The 17,537-nt window shown below is 37.8% G+C and overlaps 1 protein-coding gene across 8 annotated transcripts in view; it reads left to right on the top strand.

Annotated features, from left to right (window-relative positions):
- The window catches only part of ANKS1B (ankyrin repeat and sterile alpha motif domain containing 1B), a 427,137-nt gene that overhangs the window by 148,670 nt on the left and 260,930 nt on the right, over window positions 1–17,537 (top strand). For all 8 annotated transcript variants that reach the window (XM_054066137.1, XM_054066169.1, XM_054066129.1 and 5 more), the window contains one exon: window positions 6,240–6,376. In XM_054066137.1, coding sequence (XP_053922112.1) covers window positions 6,240–6,376 — 137 coding nt within the window. The remainder of the gene's footprint in view (window positions 1–6,239; window positions 6,377–17,537) is intronic.

Raw genomic sequence — 17,537 nt, 5'->3', positions numbered from 1 at the left:
TTATGACTGAGATAACTGTATGCTTATATTAAATAGGCTTCAGTAATATTGAACTGGATAATAGATAACACAACACTAATCACAAAAAGCACCTCCCTTTTTTTACAGTCGTATTATATGTGATGGTATGATAAAAAATAGACTTTGTGGGGTGTTTGTCTTGCTGTTTTCTTCCTCCCTTAGTGTTCTCATAGAAAGGTGCTGTGAAAAATAGATGTTTCCAATGTGAAATTACTTAAATACTCCTAAATTAAGATTTTCAAGAAATAACAGTTAGGTGAATCCGTTCTTATTTAATGCTATTAAATTTATTTTTGTCATTTTCCTGTAAAAATATATAAAATATATAAAATAACTGCTGATGATGGGATAATTGGAGTAGACCAGTAAAGAACTAATCTGGATTTCTGGATTTGGTGGAGTTGATTCAATATTAATAGGTTTTAGTGTAACTGAAATCAAGCCACTTGTCTATAATCAAAGAGCGTAGTTCTAACTTACTTAAATAGTGCTAGTGTGTCTTGAGAGTAAAAAGATGGTTTTAAGTGATGGTAGGAACAACATGACCTTCAACTTCCAAGCAATGATATCACCATTTCTAATTATAATCACTTAATACATAAGGAAAAGAACAATAGATATGGGCAATTGGGTCACTAGCATGACCATCGCTGTAAATACTGAGTCTCCTTCTACTGTAAATATTTCAAAAATTGGGAAAAGTTGCAAATAGAAGTTTGAGGGGTATTAGGATTTGGAAATAAAGATTAGGATGTGGAAACCTGTCAAAATCCTGTGAGAAATTTAAGAACTGACTTTTTTTTGTATGTCTATTAGATAGCTAGTGGTACATGTGATTATAATGGAATTGTAACACTTTCTGGTCTTTAAGGCATTGTCTGCTGAGCCAATCAATCAATCAATCAACAAACAAAGTAAATTAGTAAGATTTGCCAGAATTTAAATCAGCATAGCTATTTTTATAGTCCAGACTAGATGAGTCCAGTTAATCTAAAACCTGAGTTTATCTAACCTTTTAAAGATTATTTTGATTATTCTTTACATAGAAAACACAACTTAATATATTTTCTTTATTGTATCCTATTCTGTTTCCTTTGCTCTGAAACAAAGGAAATGGAGGGTGGAAAATCCTCAGTAACCATTTATAAAAATCAGATAAGCTCCAATTACATAATCCTCATGACAGTTTCTCATGTATGATGGAGGCAGGAAGAAATATTGTTAGAGCAGGCTGCAGTTCAGTAGTTTTTAGCTGCCAGATGATCCCTGCAGTCTGGTGTTATCTGACTTGTACAGAAACATCTCTTAGCATATTGTAGCTTGAGCATGGAACTAGAAGAGAATGACAGCCATAAATACTTCCTTGTTGGCCCCATCTATAGCATCTATCAGAAATTTAGCATGGAAGATAATATTTTCTAGGTAAATTTGGTAGGTTCTCAAGTTTCCAAGTTCTTTTTGCCATGAAATGTTCCACTTAAAACTTACAGTATTACCATTGTGGTTACATAAAGGGGGGAGGAGGCAGTTTCCTTTAGTTTTCTTATCGAAGAAAGAGAAAAGATAATGAAAACTTAATTATTATATAATACAATTACAAAGGAAAATATATTCAATTTTATTCTTAATGAAACTATGAGTACCGTATGCATAAACAGAGAAGTTGTCCAAATTGGTTGCAGAAACTAATTTGATGGTGATATTCTCTCTCTGATGGAGCAGACCCAGGTAGTAAATCATTATTTGTTGCCTAATGGGAAGATCCTACTGTGAAAATAAACAGCTGTCCACAATAAAGAGATTGTTTACAAGAAACCATTACATGTCAGACACTTCATTCCCTTGAGAAAGGAGTAAGGCATGAAATATTGGGTTTTTTTTACTGGGATGTTTATTTCAAAGAAAAATATTTTGCAAAGCTTTATTTCTAGATTCTAATAACATGATTCTTTGTCATATTACCACTTTACTTCACTTGGAAGGAGAGATTGTAGCTAATCTTCCCTGATTTCTGCATATTATGAATGTTCCTGATTGTGTTATATTGTATGCATACACATATCTGGAGATACAGTGTGGGCACGTAACAGCCCTGCCTCCCCTCAAGAATATCTTCCAATAAAATTTCATTTCAAGACTTTCACTTGCAGTCAGTTTGATGCTTCTCAGCATCAGGTGAGACTGTATCTAGGGGCAAAACCTAGCCTTCAGGGACCTATCATTGAACAGGGTCAAGAAGAAGCTGTGGTCTTCCTTTGAAAAGATCAAAATCTTGCTCAGACAGCTTGACTGTTCCGTAAACTGAATATTTCAAGGGTCAGTAAAGTAAACTGAGGTGGACTTGTAACACAACAAAATGACGGGCAGAAAACCGTGTTCATTAGCATCAGCACCGACCTGTATTTCTAACTGTCTGTCCTTTGAATGATGCATTTTTGAGATACTTCTGCATCTGCAAGACATCCCAATTTCACTTGGAAGGTTTTCATGTGCAGGACAGCTGAAGGGCAGCTGTGCTTAAGCACAGCCACACAGGCTTCGCTGCAAAAGAACAGTAACAGAAGCTCAAGGACTGCTGAAGTACTGGAGAGTTTGTGTTCTTTGTAGGTTTAGTTGTTCGTCAGAGACAATAGTTTAAATTGTTTATTACACCAGTAAGTAAATAAGTGCACTAAGTACACTTAATTAGACTCATGTAGAACATTTCTGACTCTAAATGTTATTTTTTAGCTTAATAGATGGTGCCTGTATTACCACATCTCTGCAGCAGTATAGTTCTTTGTTTGTTATCTCCATATGCAGTATAGCGCTCTCTCAAAGCAAGTCTCTGATTCCTCAGTCAGTGAGGTTAGTCAATCTATGGATTGAGGTTAGTCTATCTATTGATTAGTCTGTCCATGGGCTGAAAGAATATGATATTTCATATTCTGGAGCAAAAGAGGAAAAGATTAAGATGCTCAGTCAAGATGCTCCTAACACTCATATTTAGTCTTCATCCTCATTATAAGATTTCCAAAGACTCTGGCAGGGCCTTAGTAGGGTATCATCTTGGCAAATCCCTGTGCCTCCTTTGATGAGCTAGGCATTCAAATCACAAGATATTCATTCACATTCTGCATGTAAATAGTTTTCCAGTTAGATTCAAGGCCAGATGGGAAAGCATGGGAAAGATGTAGGGCTTTCTGGAGTGCCACCCAAGTTCTTCCATGTTAGAGATGTTATGAAGATTTTTACCTCAAGTTCCTTACTAAGGCTGTATAAAAATTTGTTTGATTCATCATATTAAAGCACATGTATTACTTGCTGAGTGAAACTAATTCAGATCCAAGATTTCTTTTCACATTTGCAATGATTCAGGAAAAGCCATTCTGTGTCTTAGGCCTGCATACCTAAAGGACCAACAGTTTTGATGCAGATGCTTTTCAACAAAGTTGGAATTGTCTATGTCTCTGACTCTCAGACCTCAGGTAACACCTGAGGTTATGTACAGGTTATCTCCATTTCGGATGTCTGTCAGAATGCCATCTGAACTTTACTGTAATAGTATTGCTTACACGTTCCAGCCTGGTATTTCCTTTAAAAGAAGTTTGTTGGTCAGTATTTGACAGGAATCCATAAGGCTTCATTCATATATGTAGTGTTTCTACAGGGAGTACTTCTTAGAATTATGGATGTCATGAAAGTATCTGTAAGATGGAAAGGTCATAAAGTTTATATTCTTGGAACTAGTCTTATTTATCCTTTGTTAGCAACATTAATGTAACTTGATATTTCCTTCCCTGCTAAATCCCTATCATACTTCCAGAAATTCTTTCAGGTCAGTAGGACTGAGAGGGAGAAACTTCTGTCATTGCTTTCACAGAGGCATTTGTGGACTTATGCAGATGGAAGAGATTATGTGTGTTTTCCTGCAGAAGCTGATTAGGCAAAAATTCTCGAGCTTACAGCAGAGAAGCTGCTTTTATTTAATTAGAGTTCGGGAGGTTTTTTTGAGTGGATTTGCCCACAGAGTGGAAGTACATATTGGAGATACATCTCAATTACAAATAAACAGGCTTTCTTCTGTGAAATCTGCAGGCTGTCAATTGAGACCCGCAGACGTGAGATTTGAATGTAATAATTGTATTAATGCAGCCCTGTAGATTTTTTAGCACATTTAGGAACATGGCGTACACATCTCTTGTGACCCACAAAGAAAGGTACTCTATAAATTCACAGACACCATAAAGACCACCATGACCATGGACAGGGAACGGTATTTTCCCCAGAATCTGAACTGAAACATTTCTTTAATAGTATAGTTCAAAAGACATGAAGTAATGTGGAGCTTTTGGCCTCCTGCTAAGTCATTTTGGTGCTTGGTTACCATCACAGCTGGGAAGCTACACCTTCATTTCACAGCCCTGTCTGTTCTCTGATTTTCACTAACTTAACTTCACCTTGTTCTAACAGCATTAAGAACATTTAGAGAAGGTAAGAATGATACTTTAAGTCCCTTTAATGGTCCTTCACAGTGCCATAATCACAAAATATGTACGAAGAGCAGGTTTCCATGTACCTGCAGGTATGTAGAAATTTTTATGCCAGCTGTAGGTTGTCTAGCTGAGATACTGCTGGAAACGTAGCCACTGCAGTGCAAAGCTCTGTGGAGGGTGGAAATTTCATCAGAGAAGTTGAGTACATTTTACAGCAATTAATTTTTCTTGTCCATTATGTTGCTCACAGTGTCCAGAAAAGTTGTGACTGATGGCTATTAGCATGCTCTAAATTGGGTGTATTTTATATAACTTGTTGAACTGAGTTGTATGTGCTAAGATGTGTAAATTTTGGGGTTGTTCTATTCAGAGATAAGAATTGGACTCAATGTTCCCCAGGGCTCAGTGCTGGGTCCAGTCGTGTTCAATATCTTTATCAATGACTAGATGAATGGATTAAATGTACCTTAGTAAGTTTGTGGATGACACTAAGCTGGGAGGAAGCGTTGAACTGCTGGAGAGTAGGGAGGCTCTACAAAGGGTTCTGAACAGGCTGGATCGATGGGCTGAGGCCAGCAGGATGAGGTTTAATAAGGCCAAATGTAGCATCCTGCACTTAGGTCACAAAACCCCAGGCAGAGCTACAGGCTTGGGGAAGAGTGACTAGAAAGCTGCATGGCAGAGAAGGACCTGGGGGCTTCAGATGTCAGCCGACTGAACATGAGCCAGCAGTGTGCCCAGGTGGCCAAGAAAGCCAACAGCGTCTTGACTTATATCAGAAACGGCGTGACCAGCAGGTCCAGGGAGGTTATTCTGCCCCTATACTCAAGACTGATGAGACTACACCTTGAATCCTGTGTTCATTTCTGGGCCCCTCACTACAAGAAGGATGTTGATGTAGTGGAGCGTGTCCAGAAAAGAGCAACAAAGCTGGTGAAGGAGCTGGAGAACAAGTCTTATGAGGGAACTTTAGTTGTTTAGCCTGCAGAAAAATAGGCTGAAGGGAGACCTTATCACTGTCTACAACAGCCTGAAATGAATTTGTAGAGAGGTGGGTGCTAGTCTCTTTTTCTGCTTAACAAGTGATAGGATGAGAGGGAACACCTCAAGCTGCACCAGGGGAGGTTCAGATTGGACATTAGGAAAAAATTCTTTACAGAAAGAGTTATCAAGCACTGGAAGAGGCTGCCCAGGGAGGTGGTTGAGTCACCATCCCCAGAGTTATTTAAAAGACGGTAGATGAAATGCTTAGGGATATGATTTAGTAGTGGACAGGTATGGTTGGGCTTGATGATTTCAAAGGTCTTTTCCCACCTAGCAATTCTATGATTCTATGATGCTCGTGTGTGCCTTCCAACTTGTGTCATTCTTGATTCTGTGAAGGTTTTCCAGGATGAGATATGAGTTGCATTAGTAAGGTCCATTTTAAGTCACTCCTGTTGTAATGATAGTACTTGGATTCACAATTGGTAATTCAGGGTAACAGAAATAAAATATTTGTGTTTGTTTTGTGCCTTATTTTATATGGAGTGCTATATCCTGCCTTAACATTGAATGAATGTTTGAGCTGATAAAATAAGTGCAGATATGCAATATATTCCTTAGCAAATACATCTAAATTATATTAGGTTTTGTAAGTTGAAGCAGTGTTCTGAGTAGCATTCTGTTTTCAAAACATCTTTTTTATATTTTAAAATCCATGAAGTATTTCTAAGTTCATATAAACGCTATTTTTATTCACAGATAATGCACCTCAGGTAGCAATTACTGCACCAGGATCTGGTAACCATAGAAACAGCTCTACAGGCCCAACACCTGACTGCTCTCCTCCATCACCAGACACTGCACTTAAAAGCATAGTGAAAGTTATACGTCCTCAGGTAGGTGATCACCATAAGCATCTGCTTACTAGTTGTAATGTTCATTTTAAAATGGGGCTATGATGCATGTATTCTAAGAGGATGTTATCACACATATGAATAGGTCAAAGACAAATAAACAGAACTCAAAATATTTTCTGTACTTAGGAAGCAATCTTGATAGCCGGAAAAGATAGAACATTTTTCTTATACCATTTATGATGATTTAATTCTCTATGTAATATTTTTATGTCAGTTTTCTTCCAAGATTATGTTCTGCATTTACCAGCAAAAATTCCCTGTTACTTTTTCAAGTTTACATGGCCCTATAATGTTTCATATCTTCTCTAGTTTACCTTTTTATATAGTATTGCTTCTTGATTTTGACCCTCAATAACTATATATATTTCTAATAGTTCTTGGTAAAGAAGATGCTTAATGTGCAGAAAACTTGAATGCTCCTCATAATTCTTTAAGGACTACAACCTTTTAAAATAAATAAATAAATTAATTTTAGAATTTGTTTCAGTAATATAGAGGTAATCAGCACAGGGAAGTTTATTTTAGCATCACAGGATGCTAGCACAACACAAGTCAGAAGGAACCTGAGAGGATTATCTATTTCCCTGCCCCAAAAGTTGTGACATTAGGTGTGTCAAAGCCAGCTGTGACAACTAGGCACTCATTTGAATGATAGTGAAACATTTTTGGTGTGAACCAAAAGAACTTCTATTCCTCTCTGGCCAATTACTGGGTTCAAATGCAGCCATCTGTTCTTCGTTGTTGAGCTGATCTCTGCAACTTACCTGCTTTGATGCTAGTGGATGCAGGCTTTGCATCATCAGTATGTTGTTGGCATTTTTATTTTTACTTGAGAAGTAAGCTGATGGATACATGATATTTTGGTAAGAATTATATAGGACAGATTGTTTTGGTGCCACACTAGTGAGTGTGTTAGAGTGATGGAGGCAGGTCTTCCTTTCAGTACTCACTGGAGAATGCAGTTCAGAAGATCTTGCAGAGTTAAAGGTAATTACTAGGTGCATCTGCTATTTCTCTAGGAGCCTTTGTTCCCTATGGCAGACACTGTCAATATACAATAATTCTAAACACTGGCTGGTGCCGACCATTCCTCTATGACACTACGGTAGTCTGGGTTTCGCATCCTGGTTTAAATCTAGATTGCAGGTGTCTAAAATAGCTGCTTTTCCTCCTTTCTCTTTTTGTATTTATTTCTTATTTTTCTTGTTCCTGTAGTCTCTCTGTCCCTCCCACCTTACATCGGTATAGAACTGAAATGCCTCATTGCCTCTAAGCTGCTTTTTATAGTGGGCGGCAAGCAAACAGAAAGGTATTGGAATATCATTGGAACAAGCTGTTGTGTGATAGTTTCTTGAAAATAGCATTTAAAGCTGTTTCCATCATGATATTGCCAACAGATGGACCCAGAACACTGAATGGTGATGTGCCTCTGCTAGTTAACTCTGAATGGATTCAGCAGATTCTGGGGAGCTATTTTCAAATTTAAATCATACCATTTACCGACTCCCAGAATTCTCATCATTCTGCAGAACAAAAGCTAGCTGTGTGATATAAATGGTCAGAATTTTCACACATTTGCTAAAATGTCTCTCACGTGGCCCTATATGTGACACACTTCCTATGGAGAAGACAATAGCAGAAAGGCACGTGTAGGCTAGTGCTTAATGTAGGTTGTTAATCTATGCACTAATACATGAGAAGTTGATACACTATATCATTCAGATCCCATTGCGCTTATTGCTCCGTGTGTCTTATGTACACTTTTTCAGTATTTTTCCTTTTCTTTGTTGTTTTATTTTTTCTTAACTAATAACTCCTTCCTCCCAAGTCAGCAGCCCAATAATTTAGACAGAGAAGTTGTATATATTTGCAATGTGATGTTTGCAAACCATTAGTGTTAATTCTGCTTGCATATTTAATTCCTTTATTCCATGCTTTCTGCATTCAATTACAGGCAAGCTCTTTGAAGGTTAACACAATGAGATTCTATTCTTGTCTGACCTCTCACCGCTCATGTAAAACTATCGAATAGTGTTACACAATGCATGCAAAATAATTTATTTTCTGTTGTCTGACAGGGCCTTTTTTCACTCTTCCACCAAAATAAACAGATTTTAAACAGATCTAAACCAAGGATCACATAAGTTTCCAAAACAGCTGTCACTCTTTCCTCTTTTCATATGTCTTGTGCAGCCAGCACAGTAAAGTGCCAGTGAAAGGCAGAATGGGAAACCCTTCAGTAGCCGGTTTTGCTAGCAGCTAGGCTTTTATAGCTTGAATGAAGGTGCTAGGGATATCTGTCCTTTCAACTCATATTGTTATTTTCATTTATAGACCTACTTATCTTTCCTGGATGTTTGTGCATATAACAGTTTACCTGCAATGAGGAGAAACACTGTGTTACTGTGTAAGCAGCAGCAGAGGGGTCCAAAGATTCCTTCCTCCCACCAGTCTGGTGAGGGCAGGTTGTGGCAGAGAATGAAAAAAGGAGAAACCTGGTGAGCTCAGTTTGAAGGCAGAGATGGGGCTCATTCTGCCTCCTGTTTTCCTTGGCCTTTTCTTTCTAAGCCTGCGTGCCAGCTCACATGATAGCAATGCACATGCATGCTTCAGCACATGACAGATTTTCAAGATATTTTTATGAATATGAGGTTTAGCACAGCACAGTAGCCTCTACTGTCTTCTGTCCAGACACTGCTGTACCACAAGCAGCAGGTGGGGACCTGTCAGCTGCAACTGCTGTGTGGGGTCTCTGAAGAAAACAGAGGCTGTGAAGCTGCACTGCCAGACTGAGGGATGGAAATACCACAGCTGGGAGGTGTGAGACAGGAACACTGTCACACACAAAGTGTGAATCCAAGGGGTCTGGGTCATGGACAGTTAAGGGACTCCTCAGAGTACACCCAAAACTTGTTTTGTTTTTTTTTTCGTCCTAACTGTTTCTTAATTTGACCCTAATCATTCCCCTTCTTATATTAAAAACATGCCATCACGAAGCCTGGCTGGGAATTTCTATTTACCCCCAACTTTTTACTCATTGTTTTGAAAAGTTATGCTTTCTTCAATTAATTATAATGAATTCTGAGGTGAGAAACCTACAGTTTGTTGTGACCCTAACAGTCATTCCTTATGAGATCTCATTGCTCTCTATTTAAAACTCTCTTTGGATATATCTCAACAATTTAATTTGGTGTACTAAAGCTGAAGCCTATTTTAACTGAAACTGTGTATCTCCCTGACACAGTGCAGCACTCTGGAGAGATACTCAGATCTCAGAAACAATTTAAGTTCAGTGCCACCCACCTCTACTGCTTCCAATCCAGAAGCGAGCACACTTAACAGTAATTCAGGCATCTGTGCGCTCTTTTATCTGTGCACCTGAGCTATGGCTTGTACACATGATCTAGCATTTTGCAAATATCTGTGTTGTTTCCTAATTTTCATAGGGTCAGTCTCTGAAAAAGAGAATTTGTTGAAAAATTACACCAGTGCTGAGTACAGGGGCAGATAAACAAACAGAATTTAGTTCAGATTTTGAATCACTTAGTCTTTTTTTTTTTTTTTTCAGATTGTTCAGACAGGTCATAGTAAGTTTTTAACTCATGAATTTCTTATTAATGACAACTTTGACAAAGTAATACAGTCTCAAGGTAAAGACGGTAGACCTCTGTGAAGTGTACTAACAGCGCATGGGAGAAAAAATGATGTGGTAGGAGACCAAGTAGGTTAACATGTTAACTAAAGTCCTCTGCAATTATAGGCTCTCTTCCAAGTTTTAACATAGTTACATTAGTATACACAGTAAAATAAAACTTAGCAGACTGGAATTTTAAAATGTGATGGCAAAATTGAGCTTGTTCTAACAGAATTCCTGTAGTTCTCTGGATGAAGTCTCAACAAAATTGGGCTTCAGGAGGTGCTTCATGTATTCTTTGCATTTGTTACTCTTTTTAATAAGATTTTCCTTACCTAACTATTTGTTCAGCCCAATTTGAACAAATAAACTGTATACATAGAGAGAGAAAGAGCATGTTTTTCCTAAGAAGTTGTTTCTTTTCCCAGTGCAATGACTTGTGGGTCATTGGCCAGTTCTCATAAAATTGAGTTGTGACTTCTCACCTTTTACATTTTTTATTTAATGCAATCCAACATTTGCACATTTTCTTCTTGTCTTTCTAAGATATGTTTCAAATGGCTAACTGTAGGTACAGATTTTGTTGTCTAAATATGGATTATTTAAAAGTGACCTGGATTATATTTGTCATAAATTAGTATTTTCCCAGTTTTATGTGAATAAGCAAACTCCCTAAGCATATTGTTACTGTGATATAAAAAGGGCTTCTGATAGAAAGACAAAAGAGCAGAGAATTTCAGTATTTTTGACATAATGAAATTTCATCATCTTGTTCTTCCTGGTTTTATTCCTGAGATCTGTAATAATCTATTCATTATAATATGCTTTTTGTCTTGTGGGTTTGCATGCGCTGTCTTTACATTAGTCATATTTTTTCTATCTGTCTTTTTTAGTCTGTTTAAACAAAGTTACGATTCCGTCTATGGTTCACCATTTCTCTGGCTGAGACATCTAACAATATAATAGAAGATAATAGTTTACACATTAGAGGATGAAAGGAATTGAATCATTTTTCTGCAAGCAGTAATAGGATCCAGCAGGACATCTTTAGCCTCTGAAAGACTTATTCCACTTGTTTGGGCTACTAGGTGTGCCTTTTCTGATGCAAAATGTCTTGAGGTGAGGCAAGGTGAGGCTGGCATTACTATGTAGATGAAGTTCATCTAGTCATAGGGAAAGACAGGAACTATGATGTTTCAGCCCCTGTAGCAGCCTGGACATGAATGGACCCACCAACCGTAGGAGAAATGTGCTACAGAGCTTCTCTAGTTGACCTGAACTGTGATAGTAGTTTAAATTTAAGATAATTATATAGCATCCTTTTTGCAGGTAGGTGCAGGAATTACTTTGAACAAAACAAAGTCATCTTAGAGGCAGCTTTGGAAAATCACAGTTCCAGAAAATAATTTTTCAGAACAAGCTGTTCCATAAACAGGATGTTCAAGCGGATTAGTGTCACTGTTTCCCCACGGTGAAATAATCCTGGTTCCTCCCCTGCGCCAACACCCTACTACAGTACACTTAGTTCTTTGCAAATGAAATGCATCCTTTGTCACACTTAGCTTGAATTAGCACATGCCTGTCCCTGCAAGCTTAGGAACATGGGTCAAATCCCCACTACAGGCTGTTGCACCAGTACACAGATGCCTGAGAACTCTGTGATGTGTCTATTGACGGTGTTTTACAACACAACAAATCTGCTTTGTTACATCCTATGATGAAAAGGAGGGCTTGCAGCACACAGTTACATAATAAATTCTCACCACTCCTTTTTGTAATGAGATCACAGGACAGCTGGGGTGTAAGCACCTTCTTCCTCCTATGAACTGCTTTCTGTGCTCAGCCCAAGTTAGGGCATGCTCAGCCAGACAGGGAAAAACCAGGAAAATCACTGTGGAGAAATACCATGCAGGCACACTTGCTCCCTGTCAGGTGCACACTTCCTTTTCTATTATGTTTCTGTAGTGGACTTTGTGCAACCATGAGTAGTGTCCGTGCTTAGCACAAGAGGCAAATAAGACTAAGTAAATAAGATCTCAGTAGAACTGAGATGTATTCTACTGTTCGTGGATAGACAGATTTATCTTTCATCATCAGTGTGCCTGGTCTGGAGATTTCTCCTGCGTTGTGTAGTGCTTTCAAGGTTGCATGCGTGCATTAAGGCTGCAAGCACTTTAAGGTAGTTAACAGCAGTCAGTCACCTTGATTCTAGGTATGGAGATATATTCCAGAAAATTCTCTCTACATATATTTTTGTGAGCTTTTAAACCTTTAAAGTGCCTGTACAAATCTGCTGCACAGAGTTTGATATCATTCTAATGATGATGAAATGAATAAACAAAGAGAGAAACAGGTCAATAAAGCTCCTAAATAGAACTTTAAAGAAAAGGAAAAGGGGTAAAAGATATACTGTTAATGCCATTAAGATGTGGTTAGCAATTCATCTATGCGTGACTGAAAATAGGACAGACATTATGAAACACTTTTATACTGAGTACCAATTACAAAAAAAGGTTGCCCTGCCCTGGTACCTGAAACGCTTGGAAACAGTAACACACTCACAATCTGGAAGATTAAAGCCCTACCTATTGTGCTTTGATGGGTATCAAACCAGATTCATTGCATTTTCCTTTGTTTCTGTGTAGTTTTATGTACTTTAGTGACTGAGTAATCCTTTGTCATCATCTGAAAATGTGCCACATTTTCACACTTGAAACTTAAAAAACAGCCATCACCTTGACCTTTCAAAATTTGTAATACGCAAATGTAATTATATAAACAATTTTTATAATCTGTGGGTCAAAATGGGGTGTTGCCAGCAGCTGGAAGCTAAGCTTTTTTTTTGAAAATGGCTTACATATGTTTTCCAACTGTTTCAGTGAAAATAACACTATTTTAAAAAAAATCTTTGAAAGTTAGAAACTCTTTATAACTGAAGAAAAAGACATTTGTCTTACTTATCAAATTTATCTCTCAGAATTTGAAGCTTATTTCAAGCAATGTTTTCCCAGAATAGGAGTAATGGTGTGTCTTCAGAATTTGGTCACATCTGTCAAAGAGGGAAACCACTGCAAAGGTATTACAGTTTTTAACATTCAGGATTGCTATACCTGACAACCCACGACTGCAATATGGTTGCAATTAAAATGAAAGTAGAAGGCAAGGAAAATGGAAACTGCGAGAAGATCCATTCTTTCCCTTATTTATTCCTAGTCTGATTTGTCATCTGAGATAAGACCAGGGGTGGAAGATAGCAGGGGGCAACAACTCCCTGACCTTTAGTTACCTATTCCAGTAGAGGACTCCTAAAGGAGGAGCTAGTATAACATGCAGAGGAGAACCAAACTACAGGAACAGAGAGCATTAGGGATGTTTTGTACCTAGAGTCACATTGCATAACTTCCTAACCACAGGCTACAAGAAAGAGCTATGTGTCTGTGTCATCCTTGAGTGTGTCACTAACCGTGAAATGATCAAAGCATGCTGATGGTCCATGAGATTGCTGTAGAGAGGTACACGCTGCTCATACAAGGATGCAAGAGGTGTCTTCCTAAATTAAAAATCAGTCAAACAGAAATTCCTAGGACTTTGGCACTATGTTGCCATTAAAAATGAATTTAGTTTTAAAATACATTATACTTTTCATAATGAAAAAGATCTACAGTTAAAAACAGCAAAACCATTTCTTTTTTTCTTTTTTTTTTTTTTTTAATTCCCATGATCTTGTAAGCTTGCGGCTGCTTGGAATATATCTGTTGCCAGCATTGCATAATTTCTGTCGTCTGCTCCTAAACTAAATTGAGATGTTGAAAAGTAAAAACAAGAATGTCAGGAAAGGTGCTGAAACTGCCTGTATTTTATTTTTAATTGCACTCATACTTTAAAATAAGGTTCTATGAAATGAAATGGAAAAAGAAAGAGAAAATTATATTACCTTATTAAAAAGACAATGTGTCTTCACGTTGTTTAACATGGTATTTTGAGGCTTGGCAGAATTGATTAAGGAGTCTAGTGATAGTTCAGTTCAGTCTTCACTACTAGGTGACATAGATGAATCAAATCCAGACCCATTATAATCTCTGTTTTTTTCAATTTCAAGGCTACTTGATCATCTTATTTCAGATCTTACAAATCAAATAACTCTTGGCAGCAGGATTGACTAATGAGAATGAGTCAGGCCTGCTGATTGCTGCAAACCAAAACTGAGGTGCTGGGAACAGGAATAAGTGACGAAGCCTGTCCTCTCACCGGCTTTTACCGAGAGAATTATGAATGTTATGGGGTTTGATGTAAGTGTAAGCAAAAGAGACAAAAATAGAAACAGAGATGGTGTATTGGTATGTTGAGGAAGAGGACAGAGACTAAGAAACTGTAAAAGTTCAGCCTGGAGAAGAGAAGGCTCCAAGGAGATCTTATAGCGACCTTCCAGTACCTGAAGAGGCTACAGGAAAGCTGGAGAGGGGCTATTCATAAAGACTTGTGGGGATAGAACTGGGGGAATGGGTATAAACTGGAGAGGGACAGATTTAGACTGGATGTTAGGAAGAATTTCTTCACCATGAGGGTGGTGAGGCACTGGCACAGGTTGCCCAGGGAAGCTGTGGCTGCCCCATCCCTGGAGGTGTTCAAGGAGAGGTTGGATGAGGCCTTGGGCAGCCTGATCTGATGGGATGTCCCTGTCCATGGCAGTGGGGTTGGAAATCTTTAAGGTCCCTTCCAACCCTAACTATACTATGATACTGTGAAACTGTGATACTATGATACTATGAAAAGTGTTGTGAAAGTTGCTTTTAAGAGGGAGGACAGAGGTAAAAATTTGATGCATTGAAGGAGAGTGAGAGGGATGTATTGACTGATAAAGTCAGTGGGAGATAGGACCTTTAGGGAGAGTTCCTTTAAGGGAACTTGATGACAAAACCACAGAGAAAGCAGAGAAGCATGTTTTGCAAGATCAAGTATAACTGGAATCAACTAAGATACTACTGTGTTTTAGAGTAAAACAAGTATTGCTGGAGGCACTGTAACATAGTCAGGAGAAAACTGAGAAAAAGAAAGGAGTGAAAGAGGAGTGTGTAGAAACAGAATGGGATCTTAAGAAAGAAGAAAGCTTGAGAAAGGAAAATTTCTGAAGTGGGAGTTAGTTGATCAAAGAGTGAGAAAATGTAATCATTTGCATAGGTAGTAAAATAAGTGATTTATGCTGCTACATGGCTGCACTCGTACTGTTATGTATGTGAGATGAGCCTGAGGGAAGGGGCTACAGCCTCTTACTTTCTTTGATAAGTCTGTATTTTACGTGCTAGATAGAATTACAGAATGTGGGTTCAATTATCTGTGCTATCATATATATTCCGCATGGTGTAGCACAACTGAAATCAGGTTTTACATACGTAGGGCAGCTGGAATTTGTCAGGTTTCACCAAATGCGGAATTTCCTCAAGTTCGTTGGGTCTCAGTGGTTTAATGAGCCACTCACCTGTCCCTTAGGAGAGGTCTAAACCATAGTTGAGTATGTGTAAAATGGGGCTAATAGCTCTGCTATAGTGTGGAGGAGTATTGTGAGAATTCTTTAGCGATCGTGATGGTCCTATGTACAGAAACCCCAAAGATGAAGGAAGGCAGAGTCACAAACTTGTATTGCAGAGTACTTCAAGACTGCAGAAATATTTTGTTGCTAGATTGAGAAAGGAATTTTGCCCTACTCTCTCTTCTAAATATGAGAAATATTTGAATGAGTCAAGGTAGCATTACACAATTTGCATGTAATTTCCAGTCATGGGAACATTAAGCCTTTACCTGTCTTTTTAATAGAAAGGCAATTCAGTATGTGTATTTTGATGTCTTTCCTTGTTCAAAGTGGTGTCTTTCATTGATGTATGTTCACTACTGACTTGACATGACAATGTTCTCTTTATTAGACCTGATTTGAAAGTTCTTATTGCAAGATCTTTAAAGATTTTTGTTGATATATTTTTTATTCTGCTTTGATGATAAGGTTTCTTCATTAGCCTGCTTTACCGTGAGGTTTTATGTAGTCTAGGGTTTTCTAGGTCAGTATTATGACAACTTAATTTATAGTCATGGAGAAATATTTTAAAATAAACACAATCAGTCATTAAAGAGATTTACACATAACAAGTGAAATAGAACATGAATGCAATGAATAAAACATCCACTTAAAGATAAATGTGCATGTGGTTATGTAGCATACATACTGGGGTGAAGTTAAGCCATAAGTGTGCTACAATTTCACAAAGGTTTTCTAAGTGTGTGCAGAGCTTCTGAGTAGTATGAGGCAGATGTTTAATATAGTGACTGACAGAGCTATCTTTAGTACAAAGAATAAAGGAGACATCATCTCTTTGGGAAAGAGTTTTGTGTTTGTGCAATCTTCACAGCTATAAAATGTTGACCCCCGACTACAATTCCTGAATGTAATGGTATTGTATATAGCAAACTGTCGCTTTAGAATTATTCTGAACCTGTCCTTAGAGATCTCAAGGAATAGCTTTGAAAGATGCAATCCAGGAAACTGAGGTAAAAGGCTCCAGTAAGCGATTCATTAATTGCTGGCTACACATTCTGCCAGTAAGGCTGGAATTTGGCTCCAAATCCTAAAAATGAAGTGAGATATACAGAGTATCAATATGTGAGTTAGATGTGGGGTTCAATCTGTGATTAAAACACTTATGCTTTCATCTCCTTATATAAGAATATCTGTCTGATTTGGAGATCTAATCTCCTTTCATGCTCGGAACAGATATAGAGTTCAATTCACTTGCCTAAAAAATAGACATTTAATGTCATTTGAGGTACCATAAAGATGTCTTTATGCACACGGAGGCTGACGGGTATGATATAGGGCATACACAGGGGAAACCTGTACTCTTCTAGACGGTAGTTGGAGACCAAGTGGGATGCCCCAGTGAGTCTCCAGTGATGATGGATACCCCTGTTAAAGCAAGTGAACCTATACCAAAGTAACTGGATGAGGTGAACGGTTCTCTGAAATTTATTGATTGTATTGACTGAATCTCAAGGGACTGTCATGGGAGCTTAAATATCTAGTGTACATGTAATTAGCTATGCTGTAAAATTAGTTATCTAGATATGGAACTGAATTTAATCCTAAACTATTTTTCCTACAGTTTTTGTGCAAACTGTACTTTAGAGAAACACAGACAGAGGGATGCAGTAAACACAAACTGGTTTACTGCATCCCTCAGCATATATTAATAAACGGTTAGCATACTTTAACAACATAAGGTTTTACAGGACCCACAAAAGGTGCAAAAGGCTCCTCTAGTTAGCTACAAAAACTCAGATGCTAGATTCCTATCTAATTCTGTAGAAATTATTGGCATATGTTGCCAGATGGACCTTGTTAACTCAAAAAAAAAAATAGCAGAAGTGTTATAGTGTAGAGCACTAGAGACTGTGAGGTTCAGTGCAGAATCCTTAGATTGGAAGGACATATTAAATTGTGATATGTTTGTCTGAATTAAT

Source organism: Cuculus canorus, chromosome 1, assembly GCF_017976375.1.
Source record: "Cuculus canorus isolate bCucCan1 chromosome 1, bCucCan1.pri, whole genome shotgun sequence".
In the NCBI taxonomy this organism is placed as follows: Eukaryota; Metazoa; Chordata; class Aves; order Cuculiformes; family Cuculidae; genus Cuculus; species Cuculus canorus.
This window is presented reverse-complemented; position numbering and strand designations above follow the sequence as displayed.